This window comes from Jaculus jaculus, chromosome 9 (genome assembly GCF_020740685.1).
Source record: "Jaculus jaculus isolate mJacJac1 chromosome 9, mJacJac1.mat.Y.cur, whole genome shotgun sequence".
NCBI lineage: Eukaryota > Metazoa > Chordata > Mammalia > Rodentia > Dipodidae > Jaculus > Jaculus jaculus.
The window spans coordinates 134,880,648-134,902,053 of NC_059110.1; the positions used below are offsets into that span (position 1 = coordinate 134,880,648).

Here is a 21,406-nt window from a genome sequence, read left to right on the forward strand (position 1 = left end):
GAGGTGGCATCTCATGAGTCCCAGACTCACTTCAAACTCGACAAGAAGCTGGGAAAGATCTTGAACTGCAGATCCTCTTTGCCCCAACTTCCCAGACACTGAGATTACAGATGAATACCCCAAACCAGGGTTTATGTGGTGCTATACGGATGGAACCCAGAGCTTAATGTCTGCCCCGTGACACAATCAGCTTTGGTCTCTGCCTTTCTTACTTCCAGATCGACCATTCTGGCCGGCTGCACTGGTCGGGCCTCCTCCAGGATCCTCCCATACTCAGCCTTGAATATTTTGTACTTTTTAAGGATTGCAGTCTGAGGAACCAGCGGGCAGGTGACCTCAGAGAAAAATACCGTCAAGCTGTGAATTGGAGCTTTGGAAAGGAATACACTGTCCAGAAACGTTTCTCACTGACACCAGCTGTGTGCAAGCAAGCGAGCATGTGCAGAGAGGGGCAGCTCTTCATAGACCCCTCACTTCCGCAAACTCGAGATGGGGGGTCTGGTTCTCAGGGGACCCTACAGTCTCCCCACCCCCACGCGGGAGTAATAAAAGGCTCGGAGAAAGAATTCAACTAAATGAAGGTGGGCGGGGGGCGGGGGAGGTCGGAAATGAATGGAGCTCGCCTGCAGGTTAAGTGGAAGAGAGCCTCGTCGCAGAGGGGCTGAGACTGGAGGGCTCCGGGGGCGGCGCGGGGGGGCCGTGAGAGCCGACGAGAAGAGCCCGGGAGCGGACAGCCCCCGGGGAGGACCGGGATGCGCTCGTGACCCGCCGCGGGCGAGCTGGCCGGCGGGTGCCCGTGGGAGGGGGGCGGAGGCCGGGAGCCGCGGTTTCCCCCCCGCGCCGTCCCGGGCGCAGGGTCGGGCGCAGGCCCCGCGGGGAGGAAGCGCGAGCGCGCGGCCCGCCCCAGCGTCCCACCCACCGCGTCCCTCCCGCCCCCCCTCCCGCCCCCCTCGGCGCGGGGAAAAGCGGCCGCGGCTCCCGGGCTCCCGGGCTCGCGGGGCGGCGGCGGCGGCGGGCGCGGCAGGTAGAGGCATGCGGGCGCGGCGGCGCTCCGGGCCGCTCTGGGCGGCCGTGCTGGCGCTGGGGGCGCTGGCGGGCGGCGGCGTGGGCGTCGGAGGTGAGTGCGGCGCGGAGACCCCGGCGAGCCGGCGCTCGGGGTGCGCGAGCTCCGGGCGGGCCGGGGGATGAGAGGCTGGCTCCGCCACCCGGTCCTCCCGGAAGCCGCAGCCGGCAGCCGGGCTGGGCGTGTGCCCCGGGCGCGTCTCTGAGCCCCGAGTTCTCGTGGGGTGCGGGCGGGTGGAGACCCCGGAGGAGGCGACGCGAGGCCACGCGGGGCTCTTGCCGAGCCCTGGCGCGGGGACGCGGTCTGCCCTTCTCCGGTGGGTGACTGTGCCCACGCGCTGGCTTGTCACTTTGCTTGGCATTCTTCTTCCTCCGTGTGCTGGGCTTCTTTTTTCTCCCTCTAAGTCTCTGGATCAGGGGCGCTGGCTGGGGGTCCCAGTGTTGGGGGGCGAGGGGCAGCAGTGCCGCTTCTTCTAGGACAAACTTCTGATGTGTCTTAGGATATGCAGGGAGCCAGGACAGGGGTCCCTGGCTTTGTCTCTCTCCTGCTGCTTCTCCCACCGTCAGCTGCCAACTTCCAGCCTCACCGGTGCTGGGGAAGCCCGGGCAGCCGGGAGCCGGGAGCCGGGAGCCGGGCAGCGGTGCCGTCCTTAGGAGAACTCTTGATGAGGGTCCTAGGCGGCTGAGTTTGCCCCTCCTGCAGAGGACGCACAGCGGTGCATAAGTGTACTTATAATTTTTAAACTTTTTTTTTTTTTTTTTTTTTTACTTATTTGAGAGAGAGAAAGGGGAAAATAGAGACAGATAAGAGAATGGACACGCATGTGCCGTCTTGTGCGAGTCCTGGGGAATCAAACCTGGGTCGTTTGGCTTTGCAGGTGAACACCTTAATCGCTAAGCAATCCCTCCAGTCGTAAGTGTACTTTTTTTTAAAAAAATTTTATTTATTTATTTGAGAGTGACAGACACAGAGAAAGACAGATAGAGGGAGAGAGAGAGAGAATGGGCGCGCCAGGGCTTCCAGCCTCTGCAAACGAACTCCAGACGCGTGCGCTCCCTTGTGCATCTGGCTAACGTGGGACCTGGGGAGCCGAGCCTCGAACCGGGGTCCTTAGGCTTCACAGGCAAGCGCTTAACCACTAAGCCATCTCTCCAGCTCCGTAAGTGTACTTTTAAAAAACAAATTAGACTCCACTTTTTTTTTTCCCCCAAGGTAAGGTCTCACTCTAGCCCAGGCTGACCTGGAATTCACTATGTAATCTCATGGTGGCCTCGAACTCACAGCAATCCTCCTATCCTACCTCTGCCTCTCCAGTGCTGTGATTAAAGGCGTGCGCCACCACGCCTGGCTTCAAATGGGATATATTTTTTTAAGATAAAAATGATTTAAGTTGACTTTTAAAGATAAACTATCTGAAAAATACTTTTGTTGACTTCTGGTCAAGACTCTTCTGGGAAGGTGTAGACATACATACGTAGGGGACATGGCAAGAGAGTTTCTAGAAGGAATACGGTTGTGGTTCTGTGGGAGGAATTGTTGGCAGCACAAGAACAAGCCGACCGACGTCCTTAGCCTGCACCCACCAGCCCAGCAATCACAATCTCCGATTCTGTCATGTGTGCCTTGATCAGCTGCTGCTGGCTGTTGACGGGGGGGGGGGGGGGGGGGGGGGGGGGGGGGGGGGGGGGGGAACCGCGGGGAGGCGGAAGGGTGGGGAAGTTCACCTGACATACTGGTGTTTCCTACAGATATGCTGGCTTTCATGAACTTAAAATATCTTAAAATTTTTCTACTTCGTAACTTTTAAACTGACACATAATGATTGAACAAACTTTGGTCAAGTGTGATAATGCATACAATGTACAATGATCACATGAGGGATAATTGTGTATCCTTGGTGTTGGGGACTTCCAACTCCTTTCTTAGTTATTTTGGAATATGTAATACATTTTTAAAGATGCTTTGATTTTTATTTCTTATTTGTAAGGGGGGCAAGAGAATGGGTGTGCCAGGGCCTCTTGCTACTGTAAATAAGCTCCACGTGTGTCACTTTGTGCATCTAGTTTTTCGTGGGTATTAGGGAATGGAACTCAGGCCATCAGGTTGCAACAAGCAAGTACCTTAAATTGCTGAGCCAGCTCTCCAACCCCAAGATATGCAATGCATTCCCCCCCCCCCCAGGTAGGGTTTCACTCTAGCTCAGGCTGACCTGGAATTCACTCTGTAATCTCAGGGTGGCCTTGAACTCATGGCGATCCTCCAACCTCTGCCTCCCCAGTGCTGGGACCAAAGGCGTGGGCCACCATGCCCGGCTTTTCAATATAATTTAAAAAATTATTTAAAAATGTATTTATTCACTTGGAAGCAGAGAGAACGATTGAAGAGGGGAGATGGAATGGGTGCACCACGCCCCTGCCACTGCAAATGCCACGCACATGTGCCACCTTTTGTATGTGGCTTTATGAACCCAGGCCATGAGGCTTTGCAAGTAAGCAGTGCCTTTCACTGACATTTCTCTGGCCCAAAACATAGGAAAAAAATTTGGGGGAAGGGAGGGCTGTGGAAATGGCTTAGTGGTTAAGGCATTTGCCTGCAAAGCCTAAGGACCCTGGTTTGATTCCAGGACCCACATAAGCCAGATGCACAAAGGCGCACATGTGTCTGGAGTTTGTTTGCAGTGGCTACAGGACCTGCCGTGCCCATTCTCGCTTTTTCTCTATCTTCCTCTTTCTCTCCCTGTCTTAAATAAATAAATTAACTAATTAAAATTTTTTTTTCTAGGTAGGCTCTCACTCTAGTCCAGGCTGACCTGGAACTCACTCTGTAGCTCCAGGCTGGTGTAATACATCTTAAAACGCTTTGTGGGGCTCAGTGGCTAAAGTGCTTGCTGGGCAAACATGAGCACCAGACAGAGTTCAGGCCCAAATCCCAGTACACCCCCGGTGGGAAGGGAGGTGGAGACAGGAGAATGTCTCAGAATTCTCTGAGCCAGCTGGACTGGCAAGTGGGGCGAGGAACAATGAGGGAGCCTCCATCAAACTCCGAGGAAGGTGAGGGCTGACGCCTGAAGCTGTCCTCTGACACGCGGTGGCATGAGTGTGCTTGCACCCCACACATGATCTCTCACACAGCCGAGGACCCATGGCGTGATTTCATTGTTTTGTTTTTCTAATCTTTATTTATTTGAGAGAGACAAAGAAAAATGAGAATAGGTATGCTAGGGCCTCCTGCCACAGTAAATGAATTCCAGACACACACCACTTTGTGCATCTGGCTTTACGTGGGTACTGGGAAATTGAACCCAGGCAGGCAGGTTTGCCAGCAAGTGCCTTTAACTGCTGAGCGATCCTCCTACCTCCGCCATCTATCCATCCATCCATCCATCTTCATCATCATCATCATCATTAATCTATCTGCCTATCATCTATTTGTATGTAACTATAATAGTTTGAGAAGCAAGTACTGAGTTAACAGAAGATTATGCCCAGCATGGTAGTTGGCTCACTGTTAGTGAAGGTGAATCTTATCCATGTTATTTGAGTGTCTTTCCCTCTCTCTCTCCCAACTCTCTCAAATTCCAGGACGTCTTAGGTTGCTCTGGTTCACACAGGTGTAGGGATTCATACAGGATTGTCTGCATTAAAGGTCCTTTAGGACATCTCTTCACAAATCAATTGTGATTGGGTTGCTACAGAGCGGTGGCAGGCCCCCTTCGAGAGGGAGGTTAGGAGCAGGGACTCTATGGCCAGTCTTCCAGAGTAATAAGACCCTGTAAAAGCAGTTTCTGTCGTATTTACATGCTCCATTACAGTGTCGCTGGCAGAGTTGCATATGTCCTCAGTCCCCGGGGAAGCCCATCGTGGCGTGGAAGGAACGCGGAGGGAGCAGCGCAGCAGTGGGACGGCACGGAGGGACTGTCAGGAGGAGATTTGGCTCTGGGGAGAAGAGAGGTTGTGTGAGGACAGTATTGTGTTTCAGATTTTGTCTACAAAGATGATCTTTTTGGCTTTACCAAGAAGCATCGGGTTTTGTGGCTTCCTCATATTTAAGGCTTATTTTAACCTAATTAGGTCTGAGCTGAGGTGCTCATTTCTCTTTCAGACTTTGTATCTTGGAGACTCTCTAGTTGAAGCCCTGAGGGACTCAAGTCCTGGAGGAACATGGAAAAAGAAAGGCTTGTTGGCTGGGAAAGGAATAGCTGGGGTTTAAGCCAGAAGATTGTATGCTGATTCTTGACTTTGCCCCTTATAGATGATGCGATTTTTGTAAATGACCTAATGCCTTGGATCCTCAGTTTCCTAATTTGTAAAGTGGAGGCAGACAACAATGCTTCCATGAATATGCAGGTGAGCTGAGTAAATGTCAGCTTCTGCTGTCTTTGTGCTTTCTGTCCACGGTATCCGCCATGTATTGGAGGCAAGAGCTGTTACTGTTTTCTGCGTGAGGGCAATCCAGGCTCCTAGCATGAGAATGGTGGGGTTCCTTTTCTCACACCTATGTGAGAGCAGGCTTCTCTTATTTTAACTCATTTCTTTTTGGTGGTTTAGCACATTTCGGCCCCTTTGGAATCAACAGATGAGCTCCGGGAGGAAAGAGGTCCACACATTTGTTTTTTTTTCATGAGAAAACCTCCAGTCATCACTCCACAAAGCCAGGAAGGTAAAATGTATCCACTAGACGTCAGTCTCCACAAGGAGAGGGGCATGTCTATTTTGTTCAATACTATGCTATGAAAAGGCATCTAGAGGTGATATACTTAAAAATCTTTATTTATTAGAGAGAGAGAGAGAGAGAGAAGCAGATAAATGATAGATAATGTCTGCGTGTGCTCCAGGACCTCCAGCCACTGCAAATGAACTCCAGATACATGTGCCACCTTGTGCATCTGGCTTATGTGGGTCCTGTGCAATCTAACCTTGGTCCTTTGCTTTGCAGGCCAGTGCCTTAACTGCTAAGCCATCTCTCTAGCCCAGAGGTGATATGCTTTAAGAAACCCAATACTTAAATATTGTATTCGTTCTTAAAAGATCCTGGAGTATTCCACCTGGACATTCTGGGGAATATGGTGTGTGTGGGTGTTGTTGCCATGAACCCAGGGTCTTGCGTATTCTAAACATGTGCTGTACACTGAGCAGTCATCTCAGCCCTGGAGGGTATTAAGATACGGCTGAGGGCTGGAGAGATGGCTCAGCAGTTAAGGCGCTTGTCCGCAATGCCTAATGACCGGGCTTCCATTCCCCAGTACCCACTAAAGCCCAACGCACAAGTGACACGTCTGGAGTTCCTTTGAGGTGGCTAGAGGTCCTGGAGCACCCTCTCTCTCTTCCTCTCTCTCTCTCTCTTCCTTTCTCTCTCTCCTTGCAAATAAATGAAGGAACTATTAAAAAAAATAGCTGAGTTCTTTGGGCATTTGGGCCTCTGCACAGTTGCATCATTTGGACCTCTGGTCTGAGGATGCTGGAAACTTGGGGCTTTCTATGTATCTCCCTCTCTCACTTTTCTGAGGAGCCACCACAAGAAAAACCTTTTTCCTTCACGCTCCTCAAATTTGTGAGTGTGAGGGCAGCGGCAAGAAGCGGCATAGGTCTTCTGAGGGTACCATAAGATGGACAAGGAGGAGACAGTGTGAGGAAGGGACACTGGGTGTGACTTTCCTGATAGAAATTCTTCCTCCGCAACTCCCCACCCTACTCGAGATCTGTGGTAATCATCTCCTCCCAGCCGCGGGAATCCTCCCCTTGCTGCAGGACCGGCCAGGAAGCATGCCCGCAGGAACCACAAGTCGTGAATCAGCAGACAGATAACGAGCTGGGCAGAGGGGGCACCGCACAGCTTCACGGATGAACGCTTGCCTTGTCCCTGCCCTCTCTGCTGCCCGTCCCCTCATTCGCTTTCGCCCTGCGTGGGAAGGGCTTGGTGCCTGTTGCAGCTCAGGTCGCTCATGGAAATGAACCGGGAAGAGAGGAATTCAGGGTTCAAGCAAAGTGCCTGTTCCTTCTTCATACTGTTAGCAATCATGGAAACTTTAGGCTCTCCAGCAAAATTGTTAAAATCTACCTTTCTTTTTATGTACGCATTATCCCTAGGGGAACCCCCTTATCATTATTATTATAGAAGTTGAGATCATTAAATTTTAGTCTATATATCATAAATTCACCCTGTTTAGTGTGAAAGTCCATGTATTTTGACAAATTCATAGAGCCAAGCAATTGTCACCATAATCAAAAGAGAATATTTTCAACACTCCCGAAGTTCCCCATTCCTTCATCATTCTCACCTGTGGTCCCTGGCAATCACTGATTTTTTTTGCCTGTCCCTACATTTCTGCTTTATAGAATGTTCTAGAAATGAAATTATACAGTGTATATAGCCTTTTTCACGTCTGGCTTCTCCCATTTACCATTATGCACTTAGGATTCATGCATGTGTTGCATGTATCAGTAACTTTTTATTTTATTTTATTTATTTATTTGCAAGCAGAGAGAGAAATAGAGAGGAGATAGAGAATGGGAGCACCAGGGCCTCCAGCCACTACAAACGAACTCCAGATGCATGTGTCCCCTTGTGCATCTGGCTTACATGAGTACTGGGCAATTAAACTTGGGTCCTTTGGCTTTGCAGGTAAGCGCCTTAACTGCTAAGCCATCTCTCCAGCCCATATCAGTAACGTTAAAAAAAATTTACTTATTCATTTATTTGAGAGGGAGAGGGCGAGAAGGAAGCAGATAGAGGGAGGGAGGGAGAGAGAGAGAGGGAGGGGGAGAGAGGGAGGGGGAGGGAGAAAGAGAGAATGGGCATGCAGGGTCTCCAGCCACTACAAACAAACTCCAGAACCATGCGCCACCCTGTACATCTGGGTTATGTGAGTACTGGGGAATCGAACCTGGGTCCTAGGCTTTGTAGGCAAGTGCCTCAACAGCTAAGCCATCTCCCCAGCCCCTGTATCAGTAACTTTTAGGAGGTTCCACTGGGCTGGTCTATCCTCCCAAGCTGAAATATCACCTTGAAAGCAGTGGGGCAGGAGCCAGTAAGCCCTGGAGACACCTCACCACCTGTTGAGGAACAGTTATTTAGGGCGGGGACCCAGTTTCTTCAGTGGTGCAGCTACTGGCCATTCTGTAGTAACCAGAGTAATCCTCACCAGTGCTAGAGCAGGCAAGTACATACAGTGGGACACACACACACACACAAGGATACAAAAGAGCCGGCAGTGGTGGCACATGCCTTTAACCCCAGCACTCGGGAGGCAGAGGTAGGAGGATTGCTGTGAATTCAAGGCCACCCTGAGACTATGTAGTGAATTCCAGGTCAGCCTGAGCTAGAGTGAGACCCTGCCTTGAAAAACCAACCAACCAACCAACCAAAAAAGACACAAAAGTAAGAGGGAGAGGAGATAGAGAGGTGGTTCATCAGTTAAAGGCACTTGCTTGCAAAACCTGAAGGCTTGGGTTTGATTCCCCGCATGTGGTCTGGAGGTTGTTTGCAGCAGCAGAAGACCCCAGCATGCCCATTCTCATACCCTCTTTTGGCTTGCAGATAAATAAAATTATTAAAAAAAAAAAAAGAGAGAGGAAGTAGTTGGAAAGAAGGAGGTGAACAACAGGAAGGGTAGAGGGATAAGAGAGGGGGATGGGGCAGGAGAGGTGGCTGAGTGGTTAAGGCGTTTGCCTGCAAAGCTGAAGGACCCCTGTTCGATTCTCCAGGACTCATGTACGCCAGATGCACAAGGGGCGCATGCATGTGGAGTTCATTTGCAGCGGCTGGAGGCCCTGGTGCTCCCTATTCTCTCTCTCTCTTTCTCCCCTTCTTTCTCTCTCCTGCAAATAAAAATAAATAAATAAAAACATAATCTTTAAAAAAAACCAGGGGAGCCGGAGGTGAATATGATCAAAATATATTATAAACATATATGAAATTATAAACTAGTAAGAAACTAACCCCTGGGAGATGCCACCCAGCTCTCAGGTTCTAGATTTTCTAATTGGAGAGATGCATCTGAACTGTTTAAGGCATTTAATTTTTTCAGTTGCTACATAAAGACTTGATTTTGCAACAACGAACACTTAAAAATTTTTTTTTCTCTATCCTAAGTGTAACAGACGATTTGTGGCCAAATATGGTATGTCACATACTCTGAAGTCAAAAGGCTATTAGGTAAACCTGGGGCTATTCTACTCTCTCCCTCTGTCTCTGTAATAGCTCTGACAGAAGTTACCCTCTGGGAGGGGATATGATGGAGAATGAAGTTTCAAAGGGGAAGGTGGAGGGAGGGAGGACATTACCGTGGGATATTGTTTACAATCATGGAAGATGTTAAAAACAAAAAGTTACCCTCTGGAAGTCTTAAATTCTGTTTTAAAAATTTTTTTATTTATATATTATGAGAGAGAGAGAATAAGAATGAACACACCAGGGTCTCTAGCCACTGCTAATGAACTCTAGCTAGACCATGCACCACCATGTGCATCTGGCTTATGTGGGTACTGCAGACCTGAACCCTGGTCCTTAGGTTTCACAGGCAAGCACCTTAACCACTAAGCCATCTCTTCATCTCCTGTTCTGTCTTTATGTTATGTTCCCTCAGAAGATTACTCTCTTCCTCTTGCTCCCTTTTTCAGCAGGTCGTTTTTTTTTTTTTTCTTTGTTCAGTTGATGAAAATGCTCAAATGTTTAAGGAGAGAAAGAGTGGGGCTCATCCTAAGAAAGCCAAACATTGGCGCCCTTCTAATTCAGGTGGTCACTGTCAGTCAGGCAGTGTGTCCCACTCAGACATCTTCCTGTCCTATGTCATCATGTGTGCATGCACATGCATGTAGATCCTTCATCTATAGTTGTGTTATATGTTACTTCCTTTAATGTAGAAAATTCTCAGGAAGAGAGCTGTGGGTCTGGCACTTAAAAACCCACATTGAGGGCCGGGTGTGGTGGCGCACGCCTTTAATCCCAGCACTTGGGAGGCAGAGGTAGGAGGATCACCATGAGTTTGAGGTCACCCTGAGACAACATAGTTAATTCCAGGTCAGCCTGAACTAGAACTACTTATAAACGAACAAAAACCCACCACATTGAGGGCTGGAGAAATGGCTTAGCAGTTAAGGTGCTTGCTTGTGAAGCCTAAGGACTTGTCCACTACTTTTGAGGGGCACGTTTGGTTGACTCACCGGACCTGGAGGGGAGTCTTAACTGGGACTTCACAGTTGTGAATAGGCCATACTTTCCCCTGTGTTATTCCAGAAGGAGCGCTCTGGTCAGAATTTATTTATTTATTTTTGTCCTTTTCTACTGTTATCATCAATCAGCAAATAAAAATTGCTTATATACGTAAATATAAAATATGTTTTAAAAGATATACACATTAAGGAATGGTTAACCAAAGCTATATGACACGTGCATTACTTCAGGTAGTGATTACTTACTTCTGGTGAGAACACGTGGATCTACTTGTTTCTTTTGCTTGTGTGTTGATGTGGTGTGGTGTGGTGTGTGTGAGGCGTGCACACATGTGTGCATGTGGTGCCCCATGTGTCGGCAGTGGCTTGAGCTGGATGTTGGGCGTCTGGCTGCTCCATCACTCTTCTGCCCATTCTTTCCTAAGCCAGGGTCTCTTAGTGATACAGGAGTTTGCTTTTTTTTTTTTTTTTTTCCACTTTTTTTTGTGAGCTCCAGTGATTTTCTGGTTTCTACTCTCCACAGGTCTGGGGTTACACGTGCACATGGTCACACCGGGCTGTTTACGTGGGTCCTGGGGATCAAACTCAAGTGATCTCTCAGGCTTCCTCAGTCCCTCTTGCTTGTACGAGGAGGTGTTCTTAACCACTGGGCATCTCTTCAGCCTGAAAGTCGACTTCTTTTGAAAAAGTGATTTTCAGGGCTGGGACAATGGCTCGGTGGGCAAAATGCTCGCCACGCAAGCATGAGGGCCTGAGTTCAGATTCTTGGCACCCATGTCGGAAGCTGGGTGTGAGCGGGGTGTGGTGGCACACACCTTTAATCCCAGCACGTGTGTGGTTGAGGTGGAAAGATCGCCGTGAGTCTGAGGACAGCTTGGAGCTACAGGATGAATTATTCCAAGTGAGCCTGGGCTGGAGTGAGACCCTGCCTTGGAAACTAACAGCTGCAGTGACAACAGCAACGACAAGGCTGAGTACGGTGGTGCAGGGCTGCCATCCCAGTGCTGAGGAGGCGCAGACAGAAGGATCCCTCGGGCCTAGTGGCTGCCTAGTCTAGCAAGACTGGTGAGCTCCAGGCTCAGTGTCTCAGACAAACAAACAAAGAACCCAGGGGGGGAGGGAGGGTCTGGCATGGTGGTGCCTGTAATCCCAGCACTGGGGAGGCTGAGGTGGGAGGATTGCTGTGAGTTCAAGGTCAACCCTGAGACGACATAGTGAATTCCAGGTCAGCCTGGGCTAGAGCGAGATCCTACCTCGAGAAACCAACACAAGGGGGAGAGAAATGGAGGGTACGCCCAGCATTGGCTTCTGGCTTCCACATGCACACCCTTGCGTGCACGCCCACACAGATAGGCACCTGTGCCATATGAATACTCATACACTTGCACACACAAACACGTACGCGCACAGAAGGTGACCTTCGGGCAGATGATACCTTGTTAGTGACTCTGGTCAGTATGTTGTATGACCGACTGCGTTCTGCCTCCCAAAGTGCTGGGATTACAAAGAATGACAGGCGTGTGCTGCCACACCTGGCTTACATTTTAATAGATGTTGCCAAACGATCTTCCAAAAGCAGCTGCACCCATTCGCCTTCTTACCGGGCCTTGCTAAGCAGTCGGAGCTGTCACAGCCCTGTTGCTTGCTGTTCTCGCCTTGGAGATAAGAGCTGGGGAGGAAGGGCCCAGAACTGCAAACCTGCATGCCAGGGTCACCTCCGGGTCACCACTGGACTGGGCCTCAGTCGGAGCATGGTACAGGCCTGCCTGTTCTGTACAGTGAATGAGTCAGATGGAAGGTGGGGCTGGTATGAATAAAATCTTCCAGAGCTCTGAAATGCAACATTTGACCCAAATCTCAGGCCATTAGGAAGAAATGGCCACTTGCACATTACTTGAGGAACCGAAGGCCCCGGGATGCTGTGCTTCCTGGATTATTTGTGGCCTAGTGGACACTTTCTGGGGGAATACACATTGCCAGGGATTGCATCTTGAAGATCCTGTAATCTGAAACAATTCAGAAAAGTGAAAAGGGCCGGGCATGGTGGTGCATATCTTTAATCCCAGCACTTGGGAGGGAGGCAGAGGTAGGAGGATTGCTGAGAGTTCGAGGCCACCCTGAGACTACATAGTGAATTTCAGGTCAGCCTGAGCCAGAGTGAGACCCTACCTTGAGAAACAAACAAAAAGCAAAAGGAGTTCTTGAGAGGTGAAGGGACATCCCAATATCACGTGACTAGTTCCGCGGCATGAGTGGGCTCCAGTGCTGGGGTTCCAGGCTTCTCCTTCCCATCAGAGACAAGGCTCCTCTTATGTGTGACCCCAAGGTAGAGGGAAAGACCAGGGATCTTCCTGGAGCTGGACGTGACCGAGGTGAAAAAAGGGATGGCAACTGTGCCCGTTGAGCATCTACTGTCCTTGACTCTTCCACCCGTCGTCCCAGTTCCTCCTTGTAACTCGTGTGGCAAACCTTGTGCCTATGTTGGGGAGCAGGGGGAGGGAAACACCTGTCCGGGGTTCTCAGAGCTGCTCTGATGCAGCTGGAGTAGACCTGCTGAAGAACGGCCGCAGTTATTTATCTCGAGTAGGGATATTATGACTAGGCCTCAGAGAGCACCAGAGAGACGGAGGGTGTCCTGAGGTCGAATGGCCCGCACAACGGCCAGGTGGTGCTTTTAACCTGCCGTGCTGCATGCTTTCCCCACCACGTCTGAGTCTCTTATTTTCCTGTCCCACCCTATTTACCAAGTTTCCCCCGGGCTAGGTGTGCGTTTTACACCACAGCCACTCAGAAGATGGGATTCTGCCTACAACTACCCAGAGGGTGGATTTTGTAGTCTTTAGCACATGGGTTCCCTAATTGCCCCCATTAAAGGTGATAACCAGGGATGGAGAGACGGCTTAGCGGTTAAGCGCTTGCCTGTGAAGCCTAAGGACCCCGGTTCGAGGCTCGATTCCCCAGGTCCCACGTTAGCCAGATGCACAAGGGGCGCATGTGTTTGCAGTGGCTGGAGGCTCTGGTGTGACCATTCTCTCTCTATCTGCCTCTTTTGCTGTCTAACACTTTCAAATAAATAAATAAAAATAAAAAATATATTTTTTTAAAGGTGTTAACCAGACATGATCTAGCTTCATATGTAGGGGCTGGACTACTGTCTAAAAGGCCAGTGAAAGGGGGTAAGTCTGTAGTCAAGACATTTGAACCTTGTTTAAAGGAGATCCACTTGCTCAGGCCCAAATCCTTCCTGTCCTTCTCTCATGTCCCACAGGCCATTAGCAAGTCCTTGGAATACATTAGAGTCTAAACACACCACGGACACCACTACCACGTAAATCCAAACCACTGCAGCGGTTGCCTGGGTTATTTAGTAACCTCCTACACTGGTCCTTCCCGCTGTGGCTTCCTTCTGTCTGTTCACCACCTGGCAGCTGTGCTGGGCTCTTTTTATTTTATTTTATTTTGCACATGTATATGTGTGTGTGGTGTGTATTCATATGCATGTGGAGATGTGTGTGTGTGTGTGTAGACCAGAGGTCAATGTTGGATGTCTTCTTCAATTACTCTGCACCTTTTCAAAAAAAATTTTTTTTTAATTTTATTTTTCCAGGTAGGGTCTCACACTAGTTCAGGCTGACCTGGAATTCACTATCTAGTCTCAGGGTGGCCTTGAACTCACTGCAATTCTCCTATTTCTGCTTCTCGAGTGCTGGGATTAAAGGTGTGTGCTACCACGCCTGGCTTAAATTTTTTTTTTTTTTCAAGATAGGGTCTCACTCTAGCCCAGGCTGACCTGGAACTCACTATGGAGTCTCAGAGTGGCCTTGAACTCATGGTGATCCTCCTACCTCTGCCTCCCAAGTGCTGGGATTAAAGACATGCACCACCACGCCCGGCATATTTTTTTTTAAATTTGAGATAGGGAATGGGAGGAAAGGAGGGAAAGAGAGAGGGAGGGAAGGAGGGAGGGAGAGAATGGGTACGCCAGGGCCTCTAGCCACTGCAAATGAACTCCAGACACATGCGCCACCTTGTGCATCTGGCTTATCTGGGTCCTGGAACCTGGGTCCTTAGCCTTCGCAGATAAGCGCCTTAACTACTAAGCCGACTCTCCAGCCCTGCACCTCACTTTTTGAGACATTGAACCTAGACCTAGAGCACACTGATTTGATTATTCAAGCTAGCCAGCAAGCCTGCGGGATCTTCCTGTCTTTGCCTCTGCAGTGCTGGGGTTATAGGCAAACCCCACCATACCCGACATCTTCTGTGGGTACTGGGGATCTGAGCTCAGGTTCTCCTGCCTGTGCAGCAAGCACATTACCCACTGAGCTGCCTCCCTAGCAGAGGCTGAGCTGCTTTTGGTCACTTCTGCTCACGTTCCTTCAGTGGGTGCTCCGCACAGTGAATGGAGCTCGTGCTCGCTGTGCGGGACTTCTGGCTCCCAAGGGCTGTCTGGTTCCCTGGGCCACTTCTCTCTTCTCCTCCTTTGCCTATCTAACTGTTGTCTCTCCAACAGGCTGAGGTCCACCTGGATCTGGCTGTTTTTGGAATGTTTCCCACGATTCACTTCTTGACATCAGTTTGCAATGTCAGCTTCTCAGACAGACCGATCCTGACCCCTTTCTCTTTTGCTTGCTGATCCTTTGTCCTGCTTTCTTTTCTGTAAGAGTCCACGCTTGTGTGTGTACGTGATAGGTGCAGATGCGTGTGCATACGTGTGGGAGTCCAAAGGAGGGTGTCGGCTGTCCTCCTCCATCACCCTCCCACCTTGTTTCCTGGAGGCAGTTTCTCACTCAACCTGGAAGCTCGCTGCTTCGCAGTGAAGGCTGTCTGACCAGGGATATCAAGCGATGCCTCTGTCTTCTCTGCCCAGCCCCCCAGCCCGCCACAGCACTGGGGTTACAGACATGCTCAGCCATCCTGGGCTTTTTATGTGGGTGCCGGGAATCGAACTCGGGTCCTCATGCTTGTGCAGCACGTGCTCCTACTCACCGAGCCACGTCCCCAGCTCCGGAATAATGCTTTCTTTCTAATTAATTAATTAGTTAATTACACACAAATAAGACTTTAAAAAATGATTTAGAATCTGAAATCAGATACATCCTACATCTGAAGTCTTAGAGCAGCTGAGATATGGTGGATTGACTTTTCTGCTGCCTTGGTGAGGGTCCCTGGAGCTTTTTGCTTCAGAGCATAGAAGTGTGTGCGGTCTTGAGCCTCAATCTCTCTCTCTCCTTCCCCTTCCTTGGCTTACTGAACTACTGCTACCTTCCAGGAAGAAATGAAAGCAAAATAAACTCCCATTTGCTCGTTGTAGATAAACCACGTGGGCACACGTAGAGCACTTAGCCTGAGATGTTTTGTTCTTTCATGACTCAGTCATCCAGGTGACTGCAAGGGAAGATGAGGCACCCCTGAGTCACCCGTTGTCCCGACAGACCTCATTGGCAAGTGGCCAGAGCCCAGTGGCGGGGCTGAGGCTCTCTGCTAGATGCCAGAATTCTTCTCCTGTCAGGCAATAAGAGAGATGTCAGGGTGGCCTGAGCCTTCCTCCTTTGCACTCTGACATCCTGCCTCATTGGATGATGTGTCCTCAAAATATCCGTCATTAAAAAAAAAAAAGCCGTCATTGACGCATTATGACTTCCCATGGTTCTAAATCCTTTCCTTGTTTCCTACTTTTGTTTTCCTCCATTTTTCCCACCCTGATTCTTTTCTGGTTCTGCGAATCAGGCAGATGTGCCAAACCACAGCCTTCTACTACTTTCCAGGCAGAGCTCTTGGCTGGCCTTGTCTCTCTTTATTGCTGGCGCTCCTTTCTCAGCTACTCTTCCTAGATTGGAATTTCGAACACTAATAATCCTAACTCCATTTGTAAGACAGATGTGAAAGTTGGTCATTTTGCCTCAGCTGGATACTTTATGGCTCCACGCTCCCATCTTTAACCCCTCCTTAGAGTTTACTGTTTTATACCTAGTGTCCAAAAAAATGGTATCTTTAAAAAAATATTTATTTATTTTATTTATTTGAGAGAGAGATTGAGAGAGAGATTGAGAGAATGGGCACGCCAGGGCCTCCAACCACTGCAAATGAACTCCAGATGTGTGCCCCCCTCGTCCATCTGGCTTACGTGGGTCCTGGAGAGTCGAACTGGGATCCTCAGGCTTTGCAGGCAAACAAATGCCTTAACCACCGAGCCATCTCTCCAGCCCCCAAAATGGTATCTTCCAGGAAGTAAAAAAAAAAAAGAAAAGGTAAAACATCACCAGCTTGAGGCTGAGAATAAAAATAGCAATAACAAAAGCAGCAGCCGCTCCAGCAGCTGCATTTACTGAGTTATTCTTGTGTGTGTATGCTATTGTAGTCAAGTGGGTTCCAGGGCTGGCTTATGTAGTGAACATTTATAACCAGCTGGTGAGGGACCCGCACCAGGACCAGTCCACCTTGCTTCTGTTCTGGCTGAACTGTCAAGGGTCGGGGACGGTGGGGGTTTCCTGTTGTTTTCACTGGCATTCTACTGAGGATGCCTACTTCTCCGGCAACACTGTCTGGGCCTCAGAGGCTGAGAAGAAGTACAGTCTTTATGAATGACTGGAAATGGAGGCCCAGATGTGGTCCACATGTTCAGGAGGGAGAGATGGCCTGGGAGCAGCTTCCCTTTGAGTCCGCCTTGGTCTAACCCTGGGACTTCTGATGAGTCAGCTACTTTCAAGCACCGAACTCCATAAGACTTGATTGCGGGGTGGGGGGGAGTGGTGGTGGTGATTAACGGGGTATCGTTGGTTCTTACAATGTCAACCTGTGATTCATTATAAAACAGGGATGACTCCCAGGCATGACTTCCTCAAGAACAAATCGCAGCAGCTCGGCCCGCGTCCTCTGGGGTCAGGGACTGCTTGTACACTGGGGGAGGCCTGCTGATTTTAGTTCACATTTGGCAAGGCTTTCTGTTGTTGCTACGAGTGAACAACTCATAGGAAATGCTAAGTTGAGGATGAATGGTTGGGTAAAGGGATGGACTTGGAAAAGTTTTGAAAAATAACTCGACAGTGCCTGTACCCCCCACACCTTTTTTCTCTCTTAACTTCTACCTTCTTTTGGACTTCTCTCTCTAGGGAACATTGATGGGTTTTATGTCCAGAATTATCCTTGGATGTCAATCTCCATGGAAACTCCCAAAAGGCAGGGAAATACCTCGGGCTAGGGAGCTGGCTCAGTGGCTGAAGCACTTGCTTTAAGGCATGGGGCCTCTACCCCTGTGAAGCCAGATGCGCAAAGTGGTGCGTGCATAGGACTTCATGTGCGGTAGCAAGAGGCTGTGGCATTCTCTTTCTTTCTCTGTCTGTCTCCTTCCCTCCTTACAAATGCATAAATAAAAATACTTCTTTTTTTTAAAAAGAGAGGGTGATACCTAAAATAGTCCAGGGTTAGGCTAGTGTGTAAGAGGAGACTGTCCAGGTCTTCCTGGGAGGAGAGTAACTGTGAGGCCAAGATCTGGCTAAGCAGCTCTTGAAAGGAGAGCCTTGGCTGCCACTGTTGGTTCTGAAGGCTAAGACTCTGGCATCTTTGGAAAAGTCAGCCACCTTTCGTGTATCTCAGACATCAAATGGCTGGGAACTGTCCCACTTTGATGCATTGGAGCCAGGCTTGGAACCAATTCTAGAATTGCTATCTCCACAGTTTAAACACACGCACACGCATACACACACACACACATTCTCTCAGTGGCATCATATTGGTGGTATTTTATTTTTTTCAAGGTAGGGTCTCACTCTAGCCTAGGCTGACCTGGAATTCACAGTGTAGTCACAGGGCAGCCTCGAACTCATGGCGATGCTCCTACCTCTGCCTCCTAAGTGCTGGGATTAAACGCGTGCACCACCACACACAACTTGCCCCACCTTTTTTGAGGCAGGATCTCTTGCTTCCAGTTCTTATGGCTCCACCTCCCGTTGTCACAGGGATGATGGGGTCCCTGGGACAGGTGAGTTTGCAAGCAAGTCTGTGGCTGCTGAGCAGAAGTGTTAATGTCAGTGTCCTTGGGTCTTAGATCCTCTGTGTAGTGGCTGTGAATATCATGAAAGCAATTGAAAAGGACAGATGGCCATGACGCTGGGCTTCAGATTTTCGTTTGCACAATGTAGGTATCCAACCAGTCTTGTACTTAAAGCCTTTCTGTCAGCTAGGATTGGACACTGCAGCCTGTGGCTCAGGCCTCTCACCTGCTGTCGCCAGGGCCTCGTCCATTGATGGTAATGAGACTCTTCCCATCCTCGCCATTCTCTTTCTTCCTCTCCAGTCGCCCGTGTTTAAGGTGTTGATGGTGTGGCTAGGGTAGGCTTGTGTGAGCACTTGGGAAGGTTGGGGAGGATGGGGCAGGACGATAACTTCCTGGAGTCCAATCAGGCTGACGTCTTCCTCTGTCTGTTGTAGGATCCAACATCTGTGCCACAAGAGGTGTGAGCTCCTGCCAACAGTGTCTGGCTGTGAGTCCTGTGTGTGCCTGGTGTGCAGATGAGGTAAGGAGCCTGCACCGCACCTTGCTTCCCTAGCCTCCGTGCTTTTGTGTAGGAACAGACACATGGGGTTATTTCCTTCCTTTTAAATATTTCTATTTATTTATTTATTTATTTATTTATTTGAGAGAGAGAGAGAGAGAATGGGTGTGCAGGGCCTCCAGCCACTCCAAATGAACTCCAGATGCATGTGCCCCCTTGTGCATCTGGCTTATGTGGGTCCTGAGGAGTTGAACCTGGGACCTTTGGCTTTGCAGGCAAACGCCTTAACCACTAAGCCATCTCTCCAGCCCCCCTATTTCCTTCCTTTTATTTTTTTATTTATTTATTTATTTTTTTTTTGATTTTTTTTTGAAGGTAGGGTCTCACTGTAGCCCAGGCTGACCTGGAATTCACTATGGAGTCTCAGGGTGGCCTCGAACTCATGGCGATCCTCCTACCTCTGCCTCCCGAGTGCTGGGATTAAAGGCGTGCGCCACCACGCCCGGCTTTTCCTTCCTTTTAAATACACAGTCCCTTGTCCCTTCTGAGTTGGACTAGGTGGAGCCTTACTGTTGATGGATGGTGGAGAGCTGTCACGGCGTATTGCAGTAATGACATCCAGAGGGTACTGTGACCCTCTCACAACCATTTTGGTTGTGCCTCTGGGCTTGTTGTGACCATTATTTTCTTTGTGTTGGGATAGACTATTCTAGTGAAGACAGGCCTCGGGTTTCAAAAGGAGAAATGGGAGGGGTTCTAGGTGTGGTGGGATTGCCAGCTTACTTTTTCTTCAAAGTGTTAATAGGGCAGACAGAAGGGGAATCTCACCCTTGGGAGGTGTTTAGTCAGAGATCTTTTCTCTGTTCCCTTCTCTTGGATGATTAGGCCTATATCTCTTCTGAAATGCGGTGAGGGAAGGAGCCCAGTCGGTTGGTGAGGACGAGAGGGTGAGAGGAAAGGGTTCCCTGTGTCTAGGCAGAGGGTTTGTTGTGTCTGGGGCCCTAGGGAATGAGTGTGTCTGAGGGAATGGCTATATTTGTGGCTGGGCTGGGAATTTGGAGCTGGCAAGGGCTGGTGGGCAGGGGTGGGAGCGGGCTTGGGAAGGGTGAATGTGGCCAGAGGGATGTCCAGCAGTTACAGTAGGCGGCTGAGTCACTGGCCCCAGCAGGTGGCTGGTTACCTGAGCTCCTGACCTGACTCTTCAGCTTCCCGAGCCTCTGCCCTCTACAGACTCATGACTGCTCCAGCCGGCCCTTGCTCCTCTTGTCTGCTTCTCTTCCGGATCCGCTGAGTTTCCTAAAAAGGCAACCTCCCCAGCAGACAGGGGAGGAGGGGAGACTGTATTTCCCCCCCCCCCTCGCCCCCAGCCTCAGAGGCCGGCTCAACACATTGCTCTGGTCTCTGTGCTGTTCAGCACGAGGTGGGGGGGGGGACTGAGTCCAGATGCAGCTGCCCAACATCTGGGCCACATTGACTTCATTTAGTAAATGAAACATTCCCTGAGGCTGGGGGAGGGCGAGGCCTTCTTTCCCACCCCCGCAGGTGCCCCTCCCCTCTGGACAGCAGTCAAGTGCGCTGAGTCCTCCCTTCTCGTCACACCCTCCCGCCTTTGGTCACTGTCGTGATTCTGTTAAGCTGCTTTTCTAAGGAGGCTGCAGTTTTGCAAGCATCCTGGAAGAAGGAGTGGGCTGCAGAGGGTGTCTTGTTTGGATCGGATGGCCTCTAGCTGGCTGGTGTAGAGAGGATCCAGGGGCAGAAGCCCCGAGTGCGATTAGTTAATCTAGTTAGTCAACTTGATAGAATTTAGAATCAACATGACAGCGAATCTCTGGGCATTGTCTGAGAGAGATTTTTCTAGATTAGGTTAATTGAAATGGGAAGACTCACTTTAAATGTAGGCATCACCATTCCACGGCTGGGGACTTAGAATGCACAGAAAGGAGAAACTGGCTGAGCATCAGTATTCCTATCTCCCTCTTTCTCTCTCTCTCTCTCTCTCTCTCTGTCTCTGTCTCTGTCTCTCTCTCTCTCTCTGTCTCTCCCTGCTTCCTAACTACAGCAGCACATTCATGCTCCTTCTACCATGCCTCCCTACTCCTTCCCCCATCATGATGGATTGTAACCCTTGAACTGTAAGCTGAAGTCAACCCTTCCTCCCTCAGATTGTTTTTGTCAGGTATTTGCCACAGCAATACAAATACCAACAAGAAAAGGAACTAATAAGCCAGGTGTGGTGGCACACGCTTTTAATCCCAGCACTCAGGAGTCAGAGGTAGGAGGATCTCCTTGAGTTCGAGGCCACCCTGAGGGGGGAAAAAAAAGAAAGAAAAGTAACTAATATACCTAATGTCATTCAAAGGCTGTTTCCACTTCCTCCTTCCCTCCTTTTAAACCCAGAGCCAGGAAACGGTGGCCCACAGAATCTTGGGCAACAGGGAGCATTCCTGGAGAGTGCTGTAGCCCCTCCTTCCTCCATTTCTTTTCCCTCTTCCCTGATCTGACAGGGACCAGCCAGAGCCATCATGTGAACAGACTTACAGAGATGTGAGTGTGGAATATTTATGGGTCACCATGGTGAATTTTGTCTCTGGGGCAGGCTGCACAGGGCGAGGTGCTGGCTAAGATCAAAGCTTGTGCTGGGACCAGCCTGGGGATGAGGGTGGGGTCAGGAAGTGGGC

General features: G+C 49.8%; 1 protein-coding gene across 1 annotated transcript in view; it reads left to right on the forward strand.

Moving 5' to 3' along the window:
* Positions 1-1,032: 1,032 nt before the first annotated feature.
* Itgb3 (integrin subunit beta 3) overlaps positions 1,033-21,406 on the forward strand; it is a 62,354-nt gene continuing 41,980 nt past the window's right edge. The window contains exons 1-2 of the mRNA XM_045158563.1: positions 1,033-1,117; positions 18,664-18,749. Of these exons, the coding sequence (XP_045014498.1) occupies positions 1,033-1,117; positions 18,664-18,749 (171 nt within the window). The remainder of the gene's footprint in view (positions 1,118-18,663; positions 18,750-21,406) is intronic.